At 36.1% G+C, this 24,095-nt stretch overlaps 2 protein-coding genes across 2 annotated transcripts; one reads left to right on the top strand and one right to left on the bottom strand.

Moving 5' to 3' along the window:
• Nucleotides 1-19,824: 19,824 nt before the first annotated feature.
• On the top strand, nt 19,825-20,799 carry LOC113317747 (photosystem I reaction center subunit VI, chloroplastic-like). The gene is made up of 3 exons (XM_026565888.1): nt 19,825-20,068; nt 20,164-20,290; nt 20,426-20,799. The coding sequence occupies exons 1-3, from the start codon at nt 19,938-19,940 to the stop codon at nt 20,603-20,605; spliced, it is 438 nt and encodes a 145-aa protein (XP_026421673.1). The 5' UTR covers nt 19,825-19,937; the 3' UTR covers nt 20,606-20,799.
• Nucleotides 20,800-20,806: 7 nt separating this feature from the next.
• On the bottom strand, nt 20,807-23,739 carry LOC113317746 (rop guanine nucleotide exchange factor 12-like). The gene is made up of 7 exons (XM_026565887.1): nt 23,168-23,739; nt 22,861-22,977; nt 22,585-22,739; nt 22,423-22,497; nt 22,081-22,341; nt 21,663-21,983; nt 20,807-21,574 (listed from the first exon to the last, which is right to left on the bottom strand). Exons 1-7 carry the CDS (start codon nt 23,469-23,471, stop codon nt 21,158-21,160), a joined length of 1,650 nt encoding a protein of 549 aa, XP_026421672.1. The 5' UTR covers nt 23,472-23,739; the 3' UTR covers nt 20,807-21,157.
• Nucleotides 23,740-24,095: the final 356 nt, after the last annotated feature.

Here is a 24,095-nt window from a genome sequence, read left to right as displayed (position 1 = left end):
CTCCACTTTGATAAGTCTAACTAAGATCAGAATTAACTTAGTTTCTCTTATCCGGAATCAAATTGGACTAAACACTTCATTCCGAAAACCTTTTCTTTTGTTAAGCCATAAAAAATTCATACAAACCAAATAAATAAACTTGCATAATTATTTACCTCAACCGGAAGCAATTGAAACAACATAGACATTAAAGTACCGCAATTGCACCGAAATTTTGTAAGCCTAAACGATTGATGTCAAACAATAAAGAAAGGTAACAACAGTTTTTCTTAACTGGAAAAAATTGAATCATGCACACATCCATACACAAATAATGGAATAAAACATCAATTGTAAAGAAATTTTGTTAAGCAAAAGCAATAAATATATGCAATAAACTCAGGCTTTTCTTAAACAGGAAAATGATTAACTAACAAAGTCGTTACCTCAAATTCTGCATCTTCTTCTCCAATAATGTTTGCATCTTCTTTCCAGGTAGAATTGATACCGAAATATCATTATGTTGTCATCCTCTTGCAAGACAAGAGAATAACAACAACCAACCTTTACCAGAGAAAGGTGAAAACCGGTTTTAATTATTGCAAGAAAAAGTTGAAACCCTGAAACACATATGCTTTTATGCTAAACCAAACGATTCGACATATTTTGACTTTTTTCACATATTGTTTCAAACGGAACCCCTCATGATCCTTTGATAAAGCCTACCAACATGGACTAGAACTTAATCCTGCTAAACCAAAAAGTCACCCAAACCATAAGGGTTTACACAATATATGAGATTGAATATCAAGGTTATGAAAACCGTAATCAAATACTATCACCAGAAAAATTATAAACCAATAATTTTATTCATAAATAGGATAGTTTTATTCATGATAGACCTTACACAATTATTGAAAGAAATCAGAAACCGATTTTTCTTGATTATTGAAACTCTAATTTTATCCTTTTAGAGTTTCTTTCAAAGTTGAAGCCGGATCAAAAGATTTCACAGGATTCCAATCATCTTCTATGATTACTAGTCTTGATTCAAGACTAATAACATTGTCATTGACTTCCTTTACTTCCTTTCGCAAATCCTTTTACATGGTCCTTACTTCACACAAAATTAGATCTAATTTTAGTGAAAGGTTCTTGAGAAGATTATCATTGATCGAAGAGATTTCTTCATTGGGAACATCTTGCTGAAGTTCTGGAGATGAATCAGAATCACCATCGGAAGACTCGAGATGAAGTTTATTGTTAGGAAACAACATAGTCCAGACTTTTTCAGTTTTGCGAGAGTTGCAGCTAGAGGTAGACATTCTGTCAATTCTCTATAAAAATGAAGTAATAGGTCTTCCGTCTTATAAGTTCTAGAACTTTTTCTCAAAATATTTGAGAATATTATTTCAATTAAATTATCAACCGAAAAATCATTTTTAGAAATATTTTTACCCAAATATTTACATTTATATCCTTACTGTATACTTTCGAGGGTAACAAGTAAGGATCCATGATAACCAGTTAGGTTGTCACTTGTTGAATTTTCTTCCCTTGAAGATTTCAACATTCTTACATATTTGAGGAGACATTACATTTGAACTTTTAGGTTCAACTCTTAATCTTGATGTAAGATCTTGATGTTAGAAAATCTTATTATCCCTTTTACAAGAGATCTTTGATCTACACTTAGTTCTTGACTTCTCGGTTTTATACAGTCTCCCTCTCTGTTTAGTATCAGGACATTGCTTTTGATAATGCCCTCTTTGCTTGCACTGGAAACAAACGCCGAAAGAATTACAGTTTCTGGATTTAGATTCCACAAATTTGTTTAGCCTTTCCTTTTTGCCTTTTGATGCATTCATACCAGGTGATGGCTTTCCAAAGCAATTGAGTTTATCTCTCAGTTTCTGATTTTCTACTTTTAACTTCCTTATCTCATCTTGACAGCATTTAATGTCGAGAATGAGTTTAGATACTTGTACTTTTTCGATACATTGAGATACCTCGATTTTCTCCAGTCGCTTGTCAAATTTTTCTTTGTCATTCAGAAAACTCCGTTTGAGTTAATCAAGCGACGATTTTATTCCAATAATGTCAGATTCCAGAAGGTGAGTTATTTTATCTTTACATGGAAATGTTTCTTTGAAAATCGAAAGAGTAAACTCTTCTTGAGTATCTAGAGTTGGGAGGAATTCAGATTCATATACTTCTGCAATGGTTGCAACATGATCTATCACGTTAACTTGATTATCCTCATTAGGACAATAATCAAGTGTGGCAGTGTAAGCATTTCTCTTCCACTGTCTGTCCTTAGTTGGACAGTCTGGAGAAATATGACCAAACAATCTACACTTGTATCATTGAGGAATGATAGCATCATCATCCCAAGTGTCTTCATGTTTATGTGAATGAACATGTTTTCCTTTTGACAAAGATGTTTCTCTTTTTCGGTGTCTCTACAATTTATTGAATCGTTGAGTAATAAGAGACAAATGATGATTTAGTTCAGCTTCATCTCCAGTACTTTGATCTTCCTGATCTTGGGAGTTTTCCGAATATTGAGTCGGAACCTTTTTTATGGCTTTGTAGGCCAGATTGTCTTTTTGTTTAGAAAGATACTCCTGATCAAATATCTTCAGTTTTCCAACTAGGGAACTTATAGATAGAGATGACAGATCATTAGCTTCAACGATTTCATGCTTTTTTGAATCGTATCTAGATGGCAACGATCTGAGAATTTTGCATACTATATCCTTTTCAGAAATAGTCTTTCCAAGAGAGAAAAAATCATTGATTATCTCAGAGAGTTTAATATGAAACTTTTCAAAAGTATCGTTGTCATCCATTCAAAGATTTTCCCAATCGGACATAAGAGTTTGAAGTATAGCTTTTTTCTCTGATGTGTTTCCTTCGAATACAATCTGAATATTATCCCAAGATTCTTTCGAAGTTTGACATGTTGATACATGATGTTGTAAATCACGACTTACAGCATGAGTAATAGCATTCAAACCATCTGAATTCTTCTTAGCAAAAGCCTTTTCTTCGTTTGAAAAATCCAATAAGCTATTAAAATCAGTTTCTGAATTTTCTACCTTTGGGTAATTATAACCATCGACGACTAATAGCCAAGTATTAAAGTCTCGTGATTGAAGAAATGATATCATAGCAGATTTCTACCATAGATAGTTTGTTCCGTCAAATCTTGGCGGTACGTTAATTGAAGTCGATTCACGAGAACTCGAGTTCATTCTTATAGGTTGGATCGCACCAAACACAGATTGTTAGATCTTTTCGTGTTTGCCTGCTCTGATACCAATTGAAAAGATGAGGGTACCCAAATATACCTCAATCAAAAACTTTTCCACCTATAAGTCCTTTCTCTGAAAGTGATTGTCTATAGACTGAGTCGAGACAATACAACTAATCGGTTCACACTTCGTGTGATCGTCTATGGATACAAGATCGAGACAATACAACAACGTATGTTTACTTAATAATTGGTTCGGACTTAACCAAACACAATAGGATTACTATCAAGTAAATAGGAATTAACCTTTGTGTATTTTACTTCTAATTATAAAAAACAATTATAATTGCGGAAATATAAAAGTAAAAGACACAGCAAGATTTTGTTAACGAGGAAACCACAAATGCAGAAAAACCCAGGGACCTTATCCAGAATTGAATACTCTCAGGATTAAGACGTTATGCAAAATCAAACAAACTTCGTATAGTTGAGACCAAACAACTAAACATATAGTTCACCTAGTTCTGTATGTATTCCCACGCCTCCGACTTGTAGTAAGTCACGTACTTGGAACAATTCCTTTGGTTCGTATTCCAAACAGTAAAGGAACAACAAATATGTTCAGTAACAACTCTTTTCAACCAAGTGATATGAGTTCGACAAAAGGCTCTTCCGTTTATCCCAATAAACTCCTTTGTCAGGTCCTTAGATCTATCTAATAACAACTACCAAAGTAATTGTCAAGATTTGCAATAAACACTTTGAATCACAAAGAATTGTATTGATGTCGATCTACTCAACTAATCAATCCAATCTACCACAAGGATAAAACGATTATAGTTGGATCCTCTTTACCCGAAACAAGTATTGTGCACACCAAAGATTATGAACCCAAATCATAAATTTTCTTCGTCTTCAAATCTTCTTATATCTTCAATAAACACCTGCACACAATCAACTTGAATCGCTTGTAATAAATCACACACAGAACGGAGTTTGTTAACAATGGACCATCACAAGACGTCTTTAGATCTTCAAATAGTCTAAAGATCCCCGTCGACACTTCGATCTAGTTTGAGTGAATCTTATATCATAAGAGAAGATTCTCAAGCATAAAAAAACTAGGTGCAATCAAAGTTCAACACGTTAGTCAATCAAATCAATCGAAAACTAATAATAAACCGTAATTATCTAGTTTCCCACCAACAATACTAATAGAGCTTCTCAATCCCAAAGAAGTCTTTAAACCGAGCGGCCGTAAGAGATTTCACCTAATTAGGTTACTTTCCTCTCCGAATAAGCGGCTCCACCAGTAACACAACTAGGTAGTTTTGCTGGCTCTGAGGATTAGTTTGCTCGAAATGAAAACTTTGATATTTATAGACCAAGGAAGTATGGACACCAAGGAATTTCCAAAACCGAAAATATTCTCAATATATGCAATATATTTCCAAATTCGTTTTCCATAATTCCTGGAAATGCTTTGTCCAAATATTGAGTGAAATCTCTTAGAAAATCTCCAACTAGTAAATGCACATTAATAATTTTTATTTTCCAAATATAAAATTAAAAACCTTAATTAAAAGATTCTCAATTTATTTTCGATCAGGGATTCTCCTTTATATATTAAGGAATATCTTTGAACAATAAAAGATAAGCGTTATTGCACATGTTAAAAGTATGTCGACATCTTTATATTTCCATATTAACCAAATATATTTTTCGGTATCTCTAAGAAATTTAGGAAATCCGAAAAATTAATTTGTGGTTAAGTTTCTTGTGTTATAACCGAGTGCACCTCTCACTAGGATCGGTTACACCAATCACTAGGATTTGTTGCACCTCTCACTATGATCGGTTACCATATGTTGCCCCTCTCACTAGGATCGGTTCCCATATGTTACACCTCTTACTAGGATCGGTTCCCACATATATATGGTATCTAACTTGTATTTGGTGCACATGTTCATAGGATCGGTTCCCCAATAACAAAAAAACTTTTTGCACCTCTTACAAGGATTTATTCTCCTTTTGTGATCGGTTCCACCTCTTACTAGAGTTGGTCATACCAATTACAACAAATCGACCATACCATCTCAGGTGATTACTTAAGATCGGTTTCACTAATAAAAGTCATACCAATACAAAAGTCACTCCTTGTGAATAGTTTTACCAAGAACATGAGCAAGTCATGAGCGATGAAAAAACGGGGGCCTAACAACACCACCCAATATTTCGCTTAGCAATCTGTATGGACTAACTCCGAAATACTTTTCTAGAAAATCAACTAGACAGTCAGACTCAATCTAGATAAAAGTATCTCAAGGAGTTAATATCTCTCTCTTGATTTGATTTTTACTCAAGCTAAAAACAATAGCGAGTATTTATCAAATACAAGGAATAACTTGGACGGTACCAAAGACCATATCCAAGTGTTAATCAATGAAATCAACAACCACAAGGTCGGATCTCTAATCGGTTAAACTTTAACGCACAACCTGTATTATTTCAATTATAAAGATAAACAATATAATGCGGAAAATGAAATAACACAGACACCAGAAATTTTGTTAACGAGGAAACCGCAAATACAGAAAAACCCCGGGACCTAGTCCAGATTGAATACACACTGTATTAAGCCGCTACAGACACTAGCCTACTCCAAGCTAATTTCGGACTGGACTATAGTTGAACCCCAATCAGTCTCCCACTAATTCAAGGTACAGTTGTACTCCCTACGCCTCTGATCCCAGCAGAACACTACGCACTTGATTCCCTTAGCTAATCTCACCCACAACTAAAAGTTGTTGCAACCCAAAATCACAGACTTGATAATAAACAAATCTATCTTACACAGAAAAGTCTATCAAAGGATAAATCTGTCTCCCACAGATAAACCCTAGGTTTTGTTCCGTCTTAAGATATGAAATCAAGGTGAACATGAACCAATTGATAATCCGGTCTTATATTCCCGGGGAACAGCCTAGATTAATCAGTCACCTCTCTACAATCCTTCCTGACTACACAAGCGGTTTGTCGAGGAATCACAAACAGTGAGACGAAGATGTTTGTGACTTCTTTATCTTGCCTATCATAGAACTCTCACGATATCAATCCAATCAAATATTGTACTCGTACGATAGAAGATGCAAGATCAGATCACACAACTACGATAAAAGTAGTATCGGTCTGGCTTCACAATCCCAATGAAGTCTTTAAGTCGTTAACCTGGTTTTAGAGAAGAAAACCAAAGGTTAAAGGAGAATCGACTCTAGCGAGCGCACTAGTATCACACAGACGTGTGGGAATTAGTTTTGCAGAATGCTAGATGTCTCCTTTATATATTCAAATCAGGGTTTTGCCTTAGTTACAAAGTAATCCATATTCACCGTTAGATGAAAACCTGATTAAAATTCAAGCTAATATTTCTCAACTGTTAGATCGAAAACTTAGCTTTTCACACACACTTGGGTAGATGTTTACTGGGGTTTCGAAAACCATGCCCAAACGTGTACGTTGGTTCAACATAGTAACCCAAAAGGTTAACCATATGAGCATTTCATAGTAACCTTGTTCTTCTTCACCATAACTAGTTCAATTGACTCAAATGAACTAGTTAGAGAGTTGTTCAATTGCTATGAGATCTTATGTAACTACACAAGACACAATTGAAACAAAGATGATTCGATTCGATTGAATCGGCTCATGAACTTTATAGCCACGGTTTGCATAAAGCATTCCTTAGTAATTTAAGTTTCATGTTCAGACCACATCTTTAGATCATAACCACTTAAGCTCACAAACAAGTTTGCGGACTTAAGACAACCGGTGGAGTTTTCCAAACTCAGCAGAAAATCTCGGCAAAAAGACTTTCGCAAGTTCGCGGACTTACACGCAAACGAGTTTTTGGAAAATCCCAGCAGAAATTCTCGGTACGAGAACTTCCGTCAGTTCGCAGACTGAGTTCGGGGACTGGGTTCGCGGACTTGGCAAATCCAATTCCTCCGGTTTCTCTCAATCAACAAAGTTCGAAAACTTCGGATTAAGGAATACATGGTTATGTAATCTAAACTCTCAGTCCAATCATTGAGACATTCTCAGAGGAAAATATAGCCGTTATTAACAGACCGTTTCGAATCAGAGCAATTCTCAAAGTAATTGAAACTTTTCATGACTTTCGTCACTAGGTGAAGATAAAATTGATCAAAGCGAAACGCTTTACCAACACACGATTTCGAGATATAGATAGGTGAGATATACTCGGCTCGAAATATCAAATGTGTATGATCCAGTCTATATAGCATACGACTTTTGTCTCATAAAAAGTAGGAGATAGAAGAGATAGACTTTTGAGTGATAGATAAGTTCAAGTCTCCACATACCTTTTTTTTTGATGAAGTTCCACGGTTCCTTGAGTAGATCTTCGTCGTTGTATGATGAATCGCTATGAAGTCCTTGAGTTCAACTACACTTTTCTATCCTAGTCCGAGACTTAACTATGTAGGCTAGAAATCAAGACTCATAGTTTTGATCACTAACGTTGACAAACATGCTTGAGATAGCAACGCATGCGAGGTCGACCGAGCTACACTCTAACAATCTCTCCCTTTGTCAATTTTAGTGACAAACTATTAATACATATGGAATACAAAAAAGATATACTTTAGTGGATCCTATTCCATAGTCTAATCTCCAACGTTCCCTGAGATCTTCGTCCTTCCAAGTACTCCAATGATCCCCAAAGGTTGTATGTTTAGCATCACCGTTGTTGAAGATCCGTAGTTATAACAATGAGACAAATCGAGATTCTCGATCATTATTATACAGTGTCATAGTATCATTATGTAACATCAAAGTCCAATTGCATCACGACTTTAACAACAATACTATGGTGATATGTATCACTCCCCCTTAGTCAATACTACATCTCGATCATGGAAACCACTCCCCCTTACACAATGATCCAAAAACCATATGTATTTGTAGTGTGAACTACAATATTTCTCCCTCTTTTTGTCAATAAAATTGGCAAAGGTACAAGAACGAGATCATAATGAAATTTCCACAAGAGACATTTCATAGACTAAAAGAAAAATACATACCAACTTAATTCAGATGCAATCATAAAGCCGAAGCTAAATACATTCATCAAGGAGTTTTAAGATACAAGATAACCCCTATAAAATTCCACAGCCGCACACCCCGCAAGATATTACCATTAAGCACAAGTTCAAAAGAACTCTCCCCCATTTGATGTCATTCCCGGAAGAACAACAAGAGCGACCTTAATTTCGAAAGAAAAGAAGGATTTTTAAATTGGACACCAAAAAAAAACCATAGAAATGATTTTCTATATCCAAAACGCAACCAAATTAATCACAAAAAAACCCATGATTAATTTAATTGGAATACGCAACTAAATCAAACCAAAAAAGTGATCAATTTAATTGAAGGTGCTCAACATATGTAAACTTACGGAGCTACGACTAAGGTAATCATACGGAGACGACTAACTTAATCGTTCACATACTCAACATAATGAAATCCCTTACGGAATATACGACTACATCAACCAATAGAACATGATTAGTATAGTCGTTCATATACTCAACACAAGAACTTGTGGAATATATGAAAACTCAACTAGACTAATTACAAGAGAACTTATAATTAATCTAATTGGAATACAAACAATCCAAACTAATCACAAGTAATCAATTTAATTGTCAAAGGATTTGCTCGAAAAAAAAGACTTTCGGATCAAATAACTAAATAACCGACCAAGATGATTAATTTAGTTCATAATGCTCAACATATAGCATCTTATGGAACAACCAACAAAGCCAATAAGAATAATCGACTTAGTTGTATCGTGCTAAACATAAGACACACAATGGAGCCTTCACGGTAAAACATAACAAAATGGATCAATGAAGACCAATATCGTGGATAACATACAAGGATCTATTCTATTTTCCATCATAATGACATAATAGACTTTATCCTTGTCAAACAAAAGATTTTATCCTATTTTCCGTCAAATAAATGACTGCATAGGTATAACTTTTACATTTGTCAAAATTCCATTCGTCCTTTCATTAATACGAATACCAATTCATGAACGACTTTACTTTTGACAGCATATAGGACCTTCAAGTTCACCAACGCAAACAATACATATCCCATAATCAAATTGCAATATCACAAAATCATAACGATCAATACTGCAACAACAATCTTTGCCCTTAAAAGGTAGAATCAATCTTTTTCGCACGGATTTATACCAAGAGTGGTTACCAAAAGCGCATAAAAAGATTTACTTAACAAAGAAGAACATACAAAGTCATTGACGACTATGCACCATAGTTCACAAGAGATGATTGTGAACACTCAAGAATATATAGCAATGTGAACTACTACCCATTCTTGAACTTCCTTCTTTGTGATTCACCAACATCGCTCTTGTAACAGCCACAAAATAGCTTAGAATAGGATTTCTCCAAGAATCCCAGTGCCCAAGTCCAAGAGAATGGAACAAGTGCAACGAAACGGTGCAAACACTAAAAAACAAGAGACGGGACAAAGACCAATATTAACTCATCCAAATTCAACAATTCTCATCTCTATTTTTAAAGGAATTCAATAAGGAAGAGAATGCAAAACGAATGAGGTAAATCCGAGTTCGGACGAAGAAGTTACGGCCAAAACAAGTTTACCGAATATCGACGTCAAGTATGCATACGGGTTTGCGAACTTAAACCCTTGGATTTTGATTTTGAATGTTGTTATGCATACTTGGTATGTGTACCATGTAGTCCAAACATCCCGAACTATTATTTCCAAACCTAAACATTTAAGAGCCTTAAACACAGATCAAGTTAGGTAGAAATGAACGATAAGCAAGATTATTATAAGTATTTTAAGCAAATAAAAGTACAAATATTGCTCAAGTTTATAGACATACCTTTTTAGATGAATCCAATCGAATTCTACCGCCTTACCGAACATAATTTGTGTGCCCTAATTCTTGTGCTTCCCTCACCGTATGCAAAGCAGGGCATTCCTTGGTGAGGATGCACTTCCAACACAATCAAGTTGCGTTGGGGTGAACAAAGTCTTGCTCACCACAAGCGACCTTTGGATTATCATGAAAGAGATCACTTTTATAACCTTTCACATCCAATTCCATTTTTCCAAAAAACTTGTTAAGTTTCAACATCATGGATACTTCCTTTTCCATAGTCATGGAGTTTTCTGGAAGATCATTCCTTTTCACACTCAAAATATCATTGTCTTTCTTCGGTATCCACTTCTGAGTGCATTTAGGAACAGTCGGAACTTTCTTCCCATCACTCTCTTCTAGAATTCTTGGAAGAGAATTGGATTGACTATTCTTTTGCAAGTTAGTCTTTATCCAATTGGGAGCATCGGATCTTGTCTTCGTCTATACGAAGTTATCCTTTTGATAACCATTACGATTATCAAAAGGATCCGTACGACGTTGATAGGCAAATCTAGGTCTATCATAGCACTGATTCCTTTGCCTAAAGGTTGGACAATTAAAACATGTAACATTAAGAGGATGAGTCTTAACGTATGATCTTGGTTTCACAACTTCTTGTGATGACCAAACAAGAACATCATGAAGTTTCTCATTCCTTATACGGAAACGGCATCTCCTTTCCAGGTGACCTTTATTTCCGCAATAGTGGAAAACATAAGGTATGTTCTTACCTCGATCCGTGTGTGCTAACTTTGGAGGTTGATAAACTTTGCTCTTTTGAACCTTAACTGCCGGAGAAGGTATTTCACTTTTTAAATCACTGGAAACCTTTTGTTGAGAAGAATCACTAGCCTTGATAAATTTTACCTCTTTGCTAGTATTGGAGCATCAATTTCCTTATAGCCCAATCCTCGTGTATCACGATGATTTTTACTTGCTCCTAAAATAGTGGTTAACTTGCTTGAACTAGTATTGAACTTTTCAAGTCATCTTCCAACATCTTGATTTTATCAAGAGCATCAGCTAAATCAGCCTCAAGGCGTTTTTCTCGAGTGAGATAAGCGCTTTCTCTGTTGTCTAAACTTGTTTGTTGGGAGTTAAATCTTGCTTCAGATTCTGCAAGTTTCTCTTCCAACAAAAAGTACTTTTGATAAAGATTATCACATTCAAGAGACTTCGTACGTAGGTTTTCCTCAGAATCCTTGAGGATCGATTCGGTAGAACGATTCGAAAAATAAACACTTGCGTAACATCTTCTCAATTTCTTGTTTTCTTTACAAAGAGGAGTCAGAAGAGGTGTGACATGAGAAGTTGTAATCTTATTCATATTCCACGAATCCAAAAACTTAACATGCTCTGAGACTTCCTCATCAACATCTCTATCAATATCTGAATCACCTTCATCAGAAAGTTCATCCAACTGTTCTTCTAGAAGAGTTTCCCAATCAACAGTTTTTACATCAAGAGAATGTTTGGACATTGACTTAGATATGACAGTTCTCTCAGGTGAATCCAAGCTTTTAGAATCATCTGTTAATTTCTGAACTGGTACGTTATTAGAGATAGACTCGTCCATAATCAGATCGCTACAAACACGGACTTATAAGATATTTAACGTGTTTGCCTGCTCTGATACCAATTGAAAAAGCGGGGGTCTAACAACACCACCCAATATTTCGCTTAGCAATCTGTATGGACTAACTCTGAAATACTTTGCTAGAGAATCAACTAGACAGTCAGACTCAATCTGGATAAAAGTATCTCAAGGAGTTAATATCTCTCTCTTGATTTGATTTTTACTCAAGCTAAAAACAATAGCGAGTCTTTATCAAATACAAGGAATAACTTGGACGGTAACAAAGACCAATGTCCAAGTGTTAATCAATGAAATCAACAACCACAAGGTCGGATCTCTAATCGATTAAACTTTAACGCGCATCCTGTATTATTTCAATTATAAAGATAAACAATATAATGCGGAAAATGAAATAACACAGACACCAGAAATTTTGTTAATGAGGAAACCGCAAATGTAGTAAAACCCCGGGACCTAGTCCAGATTGAATACACACTGTATTAAGCCGCTACAGACACTAGCCTACTCCAAGCTAACTTCGGACTGGACTATAGTTGAACCCCAATCAGTCTCCCACTAATTCAAGGTACAGTTGTACTCCCTACGCCTCTGATCCCAACAGGAAACTGCGCACTTGATTCCCTTAGCTGATCTCACCCACAACTGAGAGTTGCTGCAACTCAAAATCACAGACTTGATAATAAACAAATTTGTCTCACACAGAAAAGTCTATCAAAGGATAAATTTGTCTCCCACATATAAACCCTAGGTTTTGTTCCGTCTTAAGATATGAAATCAAGGTGAACAGGAACCAATTGATAATCCGGTATTATATTCCCGAAGAACAGCCTTGATTAATCAATCACCTCTCTACAATCCTTCCTGACTACACAGGCGGTTTGTCGAGGAATCACAAACAGTGAGACGAAGATGTTTGTGACTTCTTTATCTTGCCTGTCGGAGAACTCTCACGATCTCAATCCAATCAAAGATTGTACTCGTACGATATAAGATGCAAGATCAGATCACACAACTACGATAAAAGTAGTATCGGTCTGGCTTCACAATCCCAATGAAGTCTTTAAGTCGTTAACCTGGTTTTAGAGAAGAAAACCAAAGGTTAAAGGAGAATCGACTCTAGCGAGCGCACTAGTATCACACAGACGTGTGGGAATTAGTTTTGCACAATGCTAGATGTCTCCTTTATATAGCCTTCAAATCAAGGTTTTGCCTTAGTTACAAAGCAATCCATATTCACCGTTAGATGAAAACCTAATTTAGATTCAAGCTAATATTTCTCAACCGTTAGATCGAAAACTTAGCTTTTCACATACACTTGGGTAGACGTTTACTGGGTTTGCGAAAACCATGCCCAAACGTGTACGTGTATGTTGGTTCAACATAGTAACCCAAAAGGTTAACCATATGAACATTTCATATTAACCTTGTTCTTCTTCACCATAACTAGTTCAATTGACTCAAATGAACTAGTTAGAGAGTTGTTCAATTCTATGAGATCTTATGTAACTACACAAGACAAAATTGAAACAAAGATGATTCGATTCGATTAAATCGGCTCATGAACTTTATAGCCACGGTTTGCATAAAGCATTCCTTAGTAATTTAAGTTTCATGTTCAGAGCACATCTTTAGATCATAACCACTTAAGCTCACAAACAAGTTCGCGGACTTAAGACAACCGGTGGAGTTTTCCAAACTTAGCAGAAAATCTCGGCAAAGAGACTTTCGCCAGTTCGTGGACTAGGTTCACGGACTGAGTTCGCGGACTTACACGCAAACGAGTTTTTGGAAAATCACAGCAGAAATTCTCGGTACGAGAACTTCCGTCAGTTCACAGACTGAGTTCACGTACTGGGTTCGCGTACTTGGCAAAGCCAATTCCTCCGGTTTCTCTCAATCAAAAAAGTTCGAAAACTTCGGATTAAGGAATATATGGTTATGTAATCTAAACTCTCATTCCAATTATTGAGACATTCTCAAAGGACGTTATATAGTCGTTATTCACAGACCGTTTTGTGTCAGAGAAATTCTCAAAGTAATTGAAACTTTTTATGACTTTCATCACTAAGTGAAGATAAACTTGATCAAAGCGAAACGCTTTACCAACACACGATTTCGAGATATAGATAGGCGAGATATACTCGGCTCGAAATATCAAATGTGTATGATCCAGTCTATATTGCATCCGACTTTTGTCTCATAAGAAGTTTGAGATAGAAGAGATAGACTTTTGAGTGATAGATAAGCTCAAGTCTCCACATAACTTTTTGTTGATGAAGTTCCACGGTTCCTTGAGTAGATATTCGTCGTTGTATGATGAATCGCCATGAAGTCCTTGAGATCAATTATACTTTTCTATCCTAGTCCGAGACTTAGCTATGTAGGCTAGAAATAAAGACTCTGAGTTTTGATCACTAACATTGACAATCATGCTTGAGATAGCAACGCATGCGAGGTCGACCGAGCAATGCTCTAACAGCGACTATACTAATCACACATATTGGTAGTTCAAAAGATATACAATGAATAACCATACCAATAAGCCTAGTGGTTTCCCTTTCGATTCACAAAACAAGTTCATGAATTTACTTCCTTTAAACGAATGTAAAACATTGTTTCCTAGGATGAAATCTTCACCTCATACCCATACATAATCACAATAGCATTCAAACGATTATGTTGATGTCTTACGTACGAAGTTCAAAAGATAAGCGTTATACTTCTATTGTATTCCTTAATACTACGTCTAACTAGAGTATGATCATTCATAGCTTCTCAGTTATGTTTTCAATATGTACGACTTGAAAGATACGTTAGGGAATGAAATAGTTCAAGTCAAATATTACTAACCTCAATTGGAAGGATGATGTCGTCGATGTAGCTACGTACTTCTTCATATTCTTCAAGTCTTCACGTAATACTTGTAATGTCTCATATCCTAATACTTTCAAGCTAACCTATACGAAGTTGACTCTATTATATAATCAAGCGACTCTTTAAATGATTTTTGGTTCACTATAATATGACAACCAAACTTGACATACCAACGCTTGGTGGGTTCAACCGAGCTATGATCTAACAGAATAACTACTAAGGGGAGCTTGTGGAACTTCATCAACAAAAGGTATGTGGAGACTTGAACTCATCTATCAGTCAAAAGTCTATCTACTCTATCTCCTATTTGAGACAAAAGTCGTATAGCTATATAGACTTCGATTATACACATTTGATATTTTGAGCTGAGTTTAACTCGCTTACATAATTATCGAAATATGTGTTGATAAGCTTTCGCTTTAACCAATTTCATCTTATATTCTTGACGAAAGTCAAAAGATAATCATGTGAAAATCTCCTTGTAACATCTTACATGATTTGTATGAGAAAGTCATTTGATGTAGACTCGGAATGTTTTGTATAGATCATTCGATCACTTGAAAATAGTTTGTGTGAGACAGCTATTCCCGTCTTCCGAGAATGTTTCAATGATTGAAATGGGAGTTTAGAACGATTAACCATGATTGGATATAAACACAGTATGCGTACTTGCATATGTGTATTCCAAGACCAGCAATATAGTATGCATACCCGTATGCGTACTGGTTGGTCAGGTGAAGTCCGGGAGCTATAGTATGCATACACGTATGCGTACTGGCGAAGTCAGTGGAAATCCGAGAACTTTAGTTTGCGTACCCGTTCACGCACTATATTCAACTGAGTTCGGATGTGAACGACGGTATAGTACCCATTTGCATACTGGAGAACACAGTCCAAGTCTGGCTACTTAGGTATGCGTACGCGTTTGCATACTTGAGTAGGTTATGTTCTAAAATCGGTTTGTTCATGAACTAATACATCTATGTATTAAGGAATGCAATCTTTTGCAAACCGTGGCTATAATGTTCACGAATTGATTCGAGTGAATCAAAATCGATTTTTCCAATTGTGTCTTGCATAATTCTATGAGAATATAAACAATTGAAAAACTCTAGAACTAGTTTCATTTGAGTCATTTGAACTAGTTATGGTTAAAATGAATATGGTTGATTAAAATCTTCATATGGCTAACTTCGGTTAACTATTATTGAGCCAACAAAGGTGCACACGTTTAGGTACGGCTACTCATATCTAAATGAAGTCACTTGTGCGTAACTAGATAAGTTCGATATAACGGTTGAAATATATTAGCTTGAGTCTAATCAGTTTTTTATCTAACGGTGAATATTGAATGCTTTGTTACCAAGGTAGCATTGATTGCAAAACCTGGTTTGAAGACTATATAAGGGAGAACTCTAGCAACTGGGAAAACCTAATCCCCACACCTCCTGTGTGATGCTAGTTGCGACTAGAGTCGATTCTTCTTTAACCTTAGGTTTTTTTCAAAACCTTGTAGGTTAACGACTTGAATACTTCATTGGGATTGTGAAGCCAGAACCAACTATTTTCTCTATAGTTGCGTGTTCTGATGTTGCTATTTTCTATCGTGATTGAGTAGTATCTTCTCTAAGATTGGCTCGAGATTTAATCTCCGATAGGAAAGATAAAAAGTAGCCACAAGCATCTTCGTCTCATCGTTTGTGATTCCACAATATCTTGTTTCGCTACCATACGATTAAGATTATTATGAGGTGATTGATATTTCTAGGCTGTTCTTTGGGAATATAAGTCCGGTATATCAATTGGTTCATGTTCACCTTGATTTATCAAAAGACGAAACAAAGACTCATAGATGTATCTGTGGGAGACAGATTTATCTATCTCAATAGACTTTTCTGTGTGAGACAGATTGGTTTATCAATTCTTCGACTTTGGGTTGTAGCAACTCTTAGTTGTGGGTGAGATCATCTAAGGGAATCAAGTGCGTAGAGTCCTGCTGGGATTCAGAGGTGTAAGGAGCGCAACTGTACCTTGATCAGTGTGAGATTGGTTAGAGCTCAACTACATTCCAGTCCGTAGTTAACTTGGAGTAGGCTAGTGTCTGTAGCGGCTTAATGCAGTGTGGTGTTCAAATCTGGACTAGGTCCCGTGGTTTTTCTGCATTTGCGGTTTCCTCATTAACAAAATATCTAGTGTCTGTGTTATTTCTTTTTAGCATTATATTTGTTTATATAATTGAAATATCACAGGTTGTGTGTAAGTTCAATTAATTGTGAATCCAACCTTTGGTTGTTGATTAAATTGATTGACACTTGGATATTGGTTTTTGATACCGTCCAAGTTATTTCTTATATTCAATCGGGGTCGCAAATTCCTATTTGTTTGATTGCAGATTGAACTGAGAAACTGAGATATAACTCTTTGATATACTTTTCTTAAGATTGAGTCTGATTGTCTAGTTGATTCTCTTGAAAGCATATTGGAGTTGGTTCATACATATTGCTAAGTGAAATATTGGGTGTGGTTATTAGACCCCCGCTTTTTCAATTGGTATCAGAGCAGGCAAGCACGCTAAGACTTCATAAGTCTGTGTTTGAAGCAATCTGATTATTATGGACGAGCCTATCTCTAATAACGTACCAGTTCAGAAATTACCAGATGTTTTTTAAAGCTTAGATTCACCTGAGAGAACTATCACATCTAAGTCAATATATAAACATTATTTTGATGTTGAAATTGTTGATTACTGGGAAACACGCCTAAAAGAACAGTTGGATGAACTTGTTACTGATTTTTGAGCCTTTATCTCCAACATGCGAGATATATAGAAATCACAAATTTCTTCGTCTCAGACTTTGTGATTCCACGGGTATATTCCTCTATAACGATTCTTAATTAAATCGAAGTAAGAATTACTTGTGAGGTGAATAATAATTTATGCTTCTCTTAGGGAGTCGTAAGCACCGTATTTGAGGTTTGCTAGACTTTGTCTATTTCAATTGATTTCCTATTTCACCTTGATCTTTGATCAGAACGGAAATCATATATAGGCTTATCTGTGGGAGGCAGATTGGTTTAAAGTCTTCAAATGAGTTGAAACAACTCTTAGGATGTAAAGGACGTCAGCTAAGGGAATCAATTACGCGGAGTCTTGCGAGATTCAAGAGGCGTAAGAAGCGCGAATGTAATTGAATCGTTGTGATGGTAGATCCGGTCTCAACTACATTCCAGTTTGAAGTTTTGATAGTATGCTAGAGTCTGCAGCGGCTTAATACAGTTTGGTGTTCAAATATGGACAAGGTCCGGGGGTTTTTATGCACTTGCGGTTTCCTCGTTAACAAAATTTATGATGTTTGTGTTATTTTTTTTTCCGCATTATATTGTTTATCTTTATAATTGAAATATCACAGGTTGTATGTAAATCTATCAAAGTAGATACGTCCATCGTAATTGTTGGATACGACTTGATTGATCTTGGAAATTGATCTTTGGAATCATCCAAGAACTCTCATGGTATAATCAGGTTCACGGATCTGTTAACGAACACATGTTGATTATGAGAGTAACATATATAAACTCTTCATATAATTTATGATCGAGATTCATTAAGTTGTAACTCTCGGAATTATATTTGAGTTTAGTCCATACAAGTTGCATAAGAAAAAAATTGGTGGTGTATTTTGGTACCCGCATTTCAAAATGTCCAATTCAAAAGGATACAGTAACTTTCCGGTCTGTTCAAAAGGGTTGAGTCCATAATTGACTGGACTCCGTGAAGAATCGGTGAAGCGGAAGGTGAGCTGGGTAACGAGATGGCACAAGCGTACCATCTTCGATTTCTGAATGTATAAGCGAAAAGCAAGGGTTTGCATTTTATATTAAACACGTATTTTGCCCCTATTTAGCTGGTGTTGTTTTTGTACACAGAATTATAGTGGTCTGGTACTCTGACAGTGAGTTTGGGAGTGTGCACAAATTTCTTTTGTTAGCCTGTGAAGGGTACTATGACATGCTTCATGCTTGTGACAAGCTTATATAAGCTTCTTTGGGTCTTCCAAGTGGACTTCATCTGTTTTATTTTAATTAGTTCTTGTAATATATGTACGATATATTTTTTAAAAAGGAGGATTCATGGACACTCTTAGATGGACAAGGTCAGATATAATTTGCGTCATTTTCTCCGCTAAAACCAAACGACAATGAATTTAAGTCTAAAATTTTGATGATATATTCCTGTTATAAGACTCTACATTCCTACAAAAATTAGCGCAATTCGAGATGTATAAAACCACCACACCCCTTAGAATATCAACCGTTCAAAATTAACAGTTGAAATTAAGATCGGTAGATGGTGAGGTTTGTTATCTCGAATTGTCTGATATATGTTCTTTTAATACATTACACATGTTAGTTTTAATGTTAGTAATAATCTAGCATTTAATAAGGATAGTCACGATAGTTCCTCCAATCTCCTTAAATATTTTGACTTAACCAAAGCGGACAGATAAAAAAGATGGAGGGCGCAACTTTTTTGTGAAGCAAATTCTTTTTGCCTCTAATTTCTGGGATTGACTTTTGCTTCTGAAAAAGCAGAAGTGCTCCAGAAGCAGTGGTTAATCCTAGAAGTCAGGAGCAAAAAGATCTTGCTCCACTTGAAATAGATTCTTTATTTCTATAAATCATTCTGAAATTTGGTTCCCATTTAATTTGTGACTGTTTTGCTTCTTGAAATCGAACTCCAAACACCCTAATTTACAGGGGTTGAATGGAGTTATTTCTGATCAATTCGTTTTGTATTCTCTTTTGACTATCAGTGAATATTTGAAACCAAACAAAAAAAAGTAAAAATGTCAGGGGAAAAAAATGAACAATAATCAAGATCCACAATCAGGCCTTTGCATTATTAAAAATTCTATAAGCACCAAAGACAACCGGAACTAAAATTGTCAGAAGAGATAGAACTAGCCGAATGAGAGATCATTTCAGAATAGAAAAGCAAACTAATGAGAGATCAGGAAACGATAGGCTTATCCAAATAAAATCCACTTGTCATCTCCTAAATGCTGTTTCCTTGATTCTTCGAATTAGATACTCCTTTCCCTCCCACAAATAATCAAAACTAAAATCCAAACACACTTCTACTAAAAACTCACTTCTGACTCCCAAATAAACATTACACCACAGAATTCAGAGACAAAAACGTTTCAGTGAATACAACTTCAACACCAATGGCTTCTCTTGCAACCTTAGCTGTTGTACAACCTACCGTCGTTAAAGGCCTCGGAGGAAGCTCAATCACCGGAACCAAGCTTTCCGTTAAGCCTACTGCTCGCCGTAGTCTCAGACAAACTAAAATCAGGTGATAACTTCAGTTAATAACAATCAAAGTAATAATTTGATTAAATCATTGTTATGTTCGTTGCAGTATACTGATTTTTGAATGTTTGTATATAGGACCGGTGCCGTAGTTGCCAAATACGGTGACAAAAGTGTGTACTTCGACTTAGAAGACATCGGTAACACTACCGGACAATGGGACTTGTACGGTTCTGACGCACCATCTCCCTACAACTCTCTCCAGGTAACATAACATTTCCATGGATCTATTTTCTTTATTAGATGAATGAATAAATTTTAGTAGTTAAATATACAACGGTATATATGGTGACGGTTGGTAACCAAGAGTGTTGCTAAATATCGGTCTTACAACGTGCAGAGCAAATTCTTTGAGACATTTGCAGCTCCATTCACCAAGAGAGGTTTGTTGCTCAAGTTCTTGATATTGGGAGGAGGTTCAACACTTGCATACTTGAGTTCAACAGTCTCAGGTGATATCTTACCAATCAAGAAGGGTCCTCAATTGCCCCCTAAGATGGGTCCTCGCGGAAAGATCTAAATGATGAAAATGAAATTTCTACATCCAAAAACTCAACTTCCTTTGTGTTTTGGATTACAGTTTATCTTCATTTTCAGAATTTGTAACTATGACATTGGTTTATAACTAGTCTTGTTTTCGTGTGTACATCATAAACGATTCGATTCGAAGTCAATTTAAGATCATTTTATGATATATATATTTGAGAATTTGTAGTAGAGCTAAAGAGAAGTGAGAAAATTGAATTAATAGACTATGGCAATACAAAGTTAGAAGAATGAAGAACAAATTTCTCAGTATAACTAGAAAAATCTACTACGTAGAGCCGTTCTAAAGCTCGGTTAAGAATACAAATGGAAAATCAAACCCTATGCTTTAAACATTCTTCCTTCTGTTACATAAATTTGTAGGAAGAAAATGAAGAACAAGAGCCATACAAATTCTCATATGTCCTCTATGAATGGCTTCTTTGTGTTTTGGGTCTGAATATTTACACTTAGAATATAAACTCTCACTCTCTTTTCTGTTTCCGCCTTTTCGATTTTTCGTATATGCATGATCTGTGTGTCTTTTTTAATGGCGAGCCGTCGGGCTTCTAAGGCCACCCAAGTTCTCAAGTTTCTCTATATAAGAAAACCTCTTGTTGTTATTAGTCACAACATTACCAAGCTTGTTCTTAACTTTGGCATCATCAATTTTCAACATGGTGTCTGCATTGCCACCCATTGAGTCCTTGCTCTTGTCATCATTTTCTGCTGAATCATCCCAACCCATGAAATCGAATAGTGTCATTGAACCCGGTGTTTCTAGTTGCGTTGGTTCTTCGTCAGTGCTAGGAGGATCTAATGTAAGTGTTCGGTTCGATTCTCCCAGTGACGGGTTGTGCACAAGAGAATCAGCGTAAAGTACGTCTTCTATCCGCGACATGACTGTGAAAGCCAAGCTTTCTAGTATTCTTGAGTAGCTCTCTAGAATAGACTGTCCAACATCCTGCGTAATTCGCAACCGTATGCATCTTTTAAACATTTACACTAAAACTGAAAAATGCACAATGTTGCAATAGGCTCATAGTTCATACCTTGTTAAACTGGATCTTGCTAATGTCGAGCGACGACTGAGGGATGCCCGGGAACCGATGTTTAAGAAGAAGCAAGATTGTTTCAGCTCTGTCTTCAAAGATTTCTCTCTTTTCTAAACTAACAGCAGAACCCCAAGAAGACTTGGAATCTTTGTTGGTCATTTTTCTTTTCCAAATTACAATAGATGCTTCAATTCTATTCTTGAGATCAAGGATTTTGTGCTCTGATGATAAGTCTAAAGTTGATAGGAATTCGCCAGGATCGAATGATTCGTCTGTTATACTCCGGTAAATCGAGTCTCCAAGACTTGCTCTACCATTCTGACAAGAAAAGAAAAAGAAGATCACAAACCATTAGCCGAATGAACCGATATTCTGCAAAATTTTGGAAATCATGGTTTTGGTTCTCTTTCTTTACCTTAGGAAGGGATTCAATGTAATCTTCAGGTATCTGCATTTCTGACAAAACTTGTGCGTTGATGGCCATGGCTGCTTTCAGTACCTGGTTTACAGACTCCTTGATAAACTGAAGCCATTTTCTTGAAACATCAGACAGTCCATTTGGTGGGACTTTAGGAGTGGGTAGCCACCATTTGTCATCATTCCTCTTTTCGGCATCTTTAGCATCTTTGGAGACGTAATAGAATTCATTCTGATCTTTGAAGTTTTCCAAATGCTCCTGTTTATTACAAAGACATTAGTAATGCAAAAACTAGGCCTAATACACTGGAAGACTTCCAGAAAGAGATTGGGTTCTTACAATGAGCATGGCATCCAGCTTGCGCAGGGCCGGGATGTTCATGAGGAGATCCTTCCGCTGACAAGTTGTCATAATCTGTCACATGAAAAACAGTTGGGCTTTCAGATGATTGTGGCACACAAATTTTTATGCAAGTGAGCAGAGAGATGGAGAGACTTTTACCTCCATGTTAACTCCATCTTTAGATTTCTGTTGAGAAGGGACGAATTCTACGATATGATCGGTCACAGATAACAACCAATCAATTTCTTTTCTCCACCTTGCTTTTCTTTCAACTGACATCGGCTCCAGACGTGACTGCTCACCAAAAACAGATGCTGCAATTGGTTGCAAAAACAAGCAGGTATTAGCATAACAAAATGGACTAGACCGCGTGTGAAAACCGATAATCTTATACTTTTGAAGCAAGAAGAGACGCAACATCCATATCATAAACACCTGCTAAGTTAGTAATGGCGTTCGAAAGCGCCAGAGCCGAAGAAACTCCTTTTCCTCCACCTGACATATCTTCACCTAACAGCAACTTTGCAAACCTTTCTTTCATCATTTCAATATCTGAATCCAACCCAACAAAAAAATGAACAATTTAACATCAAATTCTATACAATATCTTTAGCTTGACATGTTCTATGCAACGTGTTATCGATCTTCAATGCTATCCAAGGGGTAAAAGAAGACAAAATTTCAGAAATGAATACTAAATAGTCGAAGACGGTTTCAAAGAGACAAACGAAGATATATTTACCAGAATTTTTATCCCTTGCCAATGGTAAACCACCTCCATTGCCCAACCGTGATTTCGGTCCTCTATCCTTGTTAAATACAGAACCGATTTGTTGATTCTCTAACGAACTCGGAACATTTGATCCATGACTTCTTGATGAAACCTTGTCATCTACTGGTGGAGCACCAGTTACATTATCCAAAATCAAACTGTGTGATTTTCTTCGTCCTGTATTAGGTTCGTACATGGCTTTATTGTTAGTATTCGAATGCAATCCTGATCTTTCAATATTATTATCTTCTTGTTCAAGAGCTCGAACGACCATCGTAAGTTCGAACTAGATTGACAACCATTGGTACTACTGTTTTCTCAACGCGCCTTATAATGATTAATGACTCTTATCTTGCAATACTAGTAATGCTCTCGAAAACACGAAAACACAATCTTAAACACGATGTCAATGCAGGATGCAGCTCTTGAGGGAGATTGAGAAAGAAAAGAAGAGACCCCAAGTTGAGAAATGAAAGAATTTGATATGAAAAAATGGTTTTGAAAAAAATGTTTATTGATTTCAGTTTGTAGGTTATATTCTGGTGTCAAATGAACGTGGGGTGCATGTTTGAGAAAATAAGAGATTTTTATTTTTGTTGGAGTTTCAAAACATTGAATGGTTCAAATTTTATGTTAACAAGTCAAGTTTGCAAAAAGCCCGGAAATAACAATGAAATTTTAACCACCATTCTACCTATAATTCTCTCCCTCAAATAGACAAAAATGCCCCCTAAAACAGGAATTATGGTCAAATTACAGGGGTAGTGAAAGTAAAATTCACCCTTGATTTCCTATTATGTCTCTCTTTCAATCACTTAAAAAGAATTGATTGTTCTTGCCAAAATGACAAGTTCTTAAAATAGACACTTAGACCGAAAGAATCAAAGGAAATGTGTAC

This window comes from Papaver somniferum, chromosome 10, assembly GCF_003573695.1.
Source record: "Papaver somniferum cultivar HN1 chromosome 10, ASM357369v1, whole genome shotgun sequence".
NCBI classification, from domain to species: domain Eukaryota; kingdom Viridiplantae; phylum Streptophyta; class Magnoliopsida; order Ranunculales; family Papaveraceae; genus Papaver; species Papaver somniferum.
Note: the sequence above shows the minus strand (reverse complement) of the source record. Positions and strands in the feature narration are given on the sequence as shown.

Excerpts from the sequence above, each read along its gene's own strand:
- LOC113317747 (XM_026565888.1), top strand. The coding sequence starts at position 19,938 with ATGGCTTCTCTTGCAACCTTAGCTGTTGTACAACCTACCGTCGTTAAA. Across the intron at positions 20,069-20,163 it reads CTCAGACAAACTAAAATCAG|GACCGGTGCCGTAGTTGCCA; the intron begins GTGATAACTTCA and ends GTTTGTATATAG. Across the intron at positions 20,291-20,425 it reads CTCCCTACAACTCTCTCCAG|AGCAAATTCTTTGAGACATT; the intron begins GTAACATAACAT and ends TACAACGTGCAG.
- LOC113317746 (XM_026565887.1), bottom strand. The coding sequence starts at position 23,471 with ATGGTCGTTCGAGCTCTTGAACAAGAAGATAATAATATTGAAAGATCA. Across the intron at positions 22,978-23,167 it reads GGCAAGGGATAAAAATTCTG|ATATTGAAATGATGAAAGAA; the intron begins GTAAATATATCT and ends GGTTGGATTCAG. Across the intron at positions 22,342-22,422 it reads AGCTGGATGCCATGCTCATT|GAGCATTTGGAAAACTTCAA; the intron begins GTAAGAACCCAA and ends TGTAATAAACAG.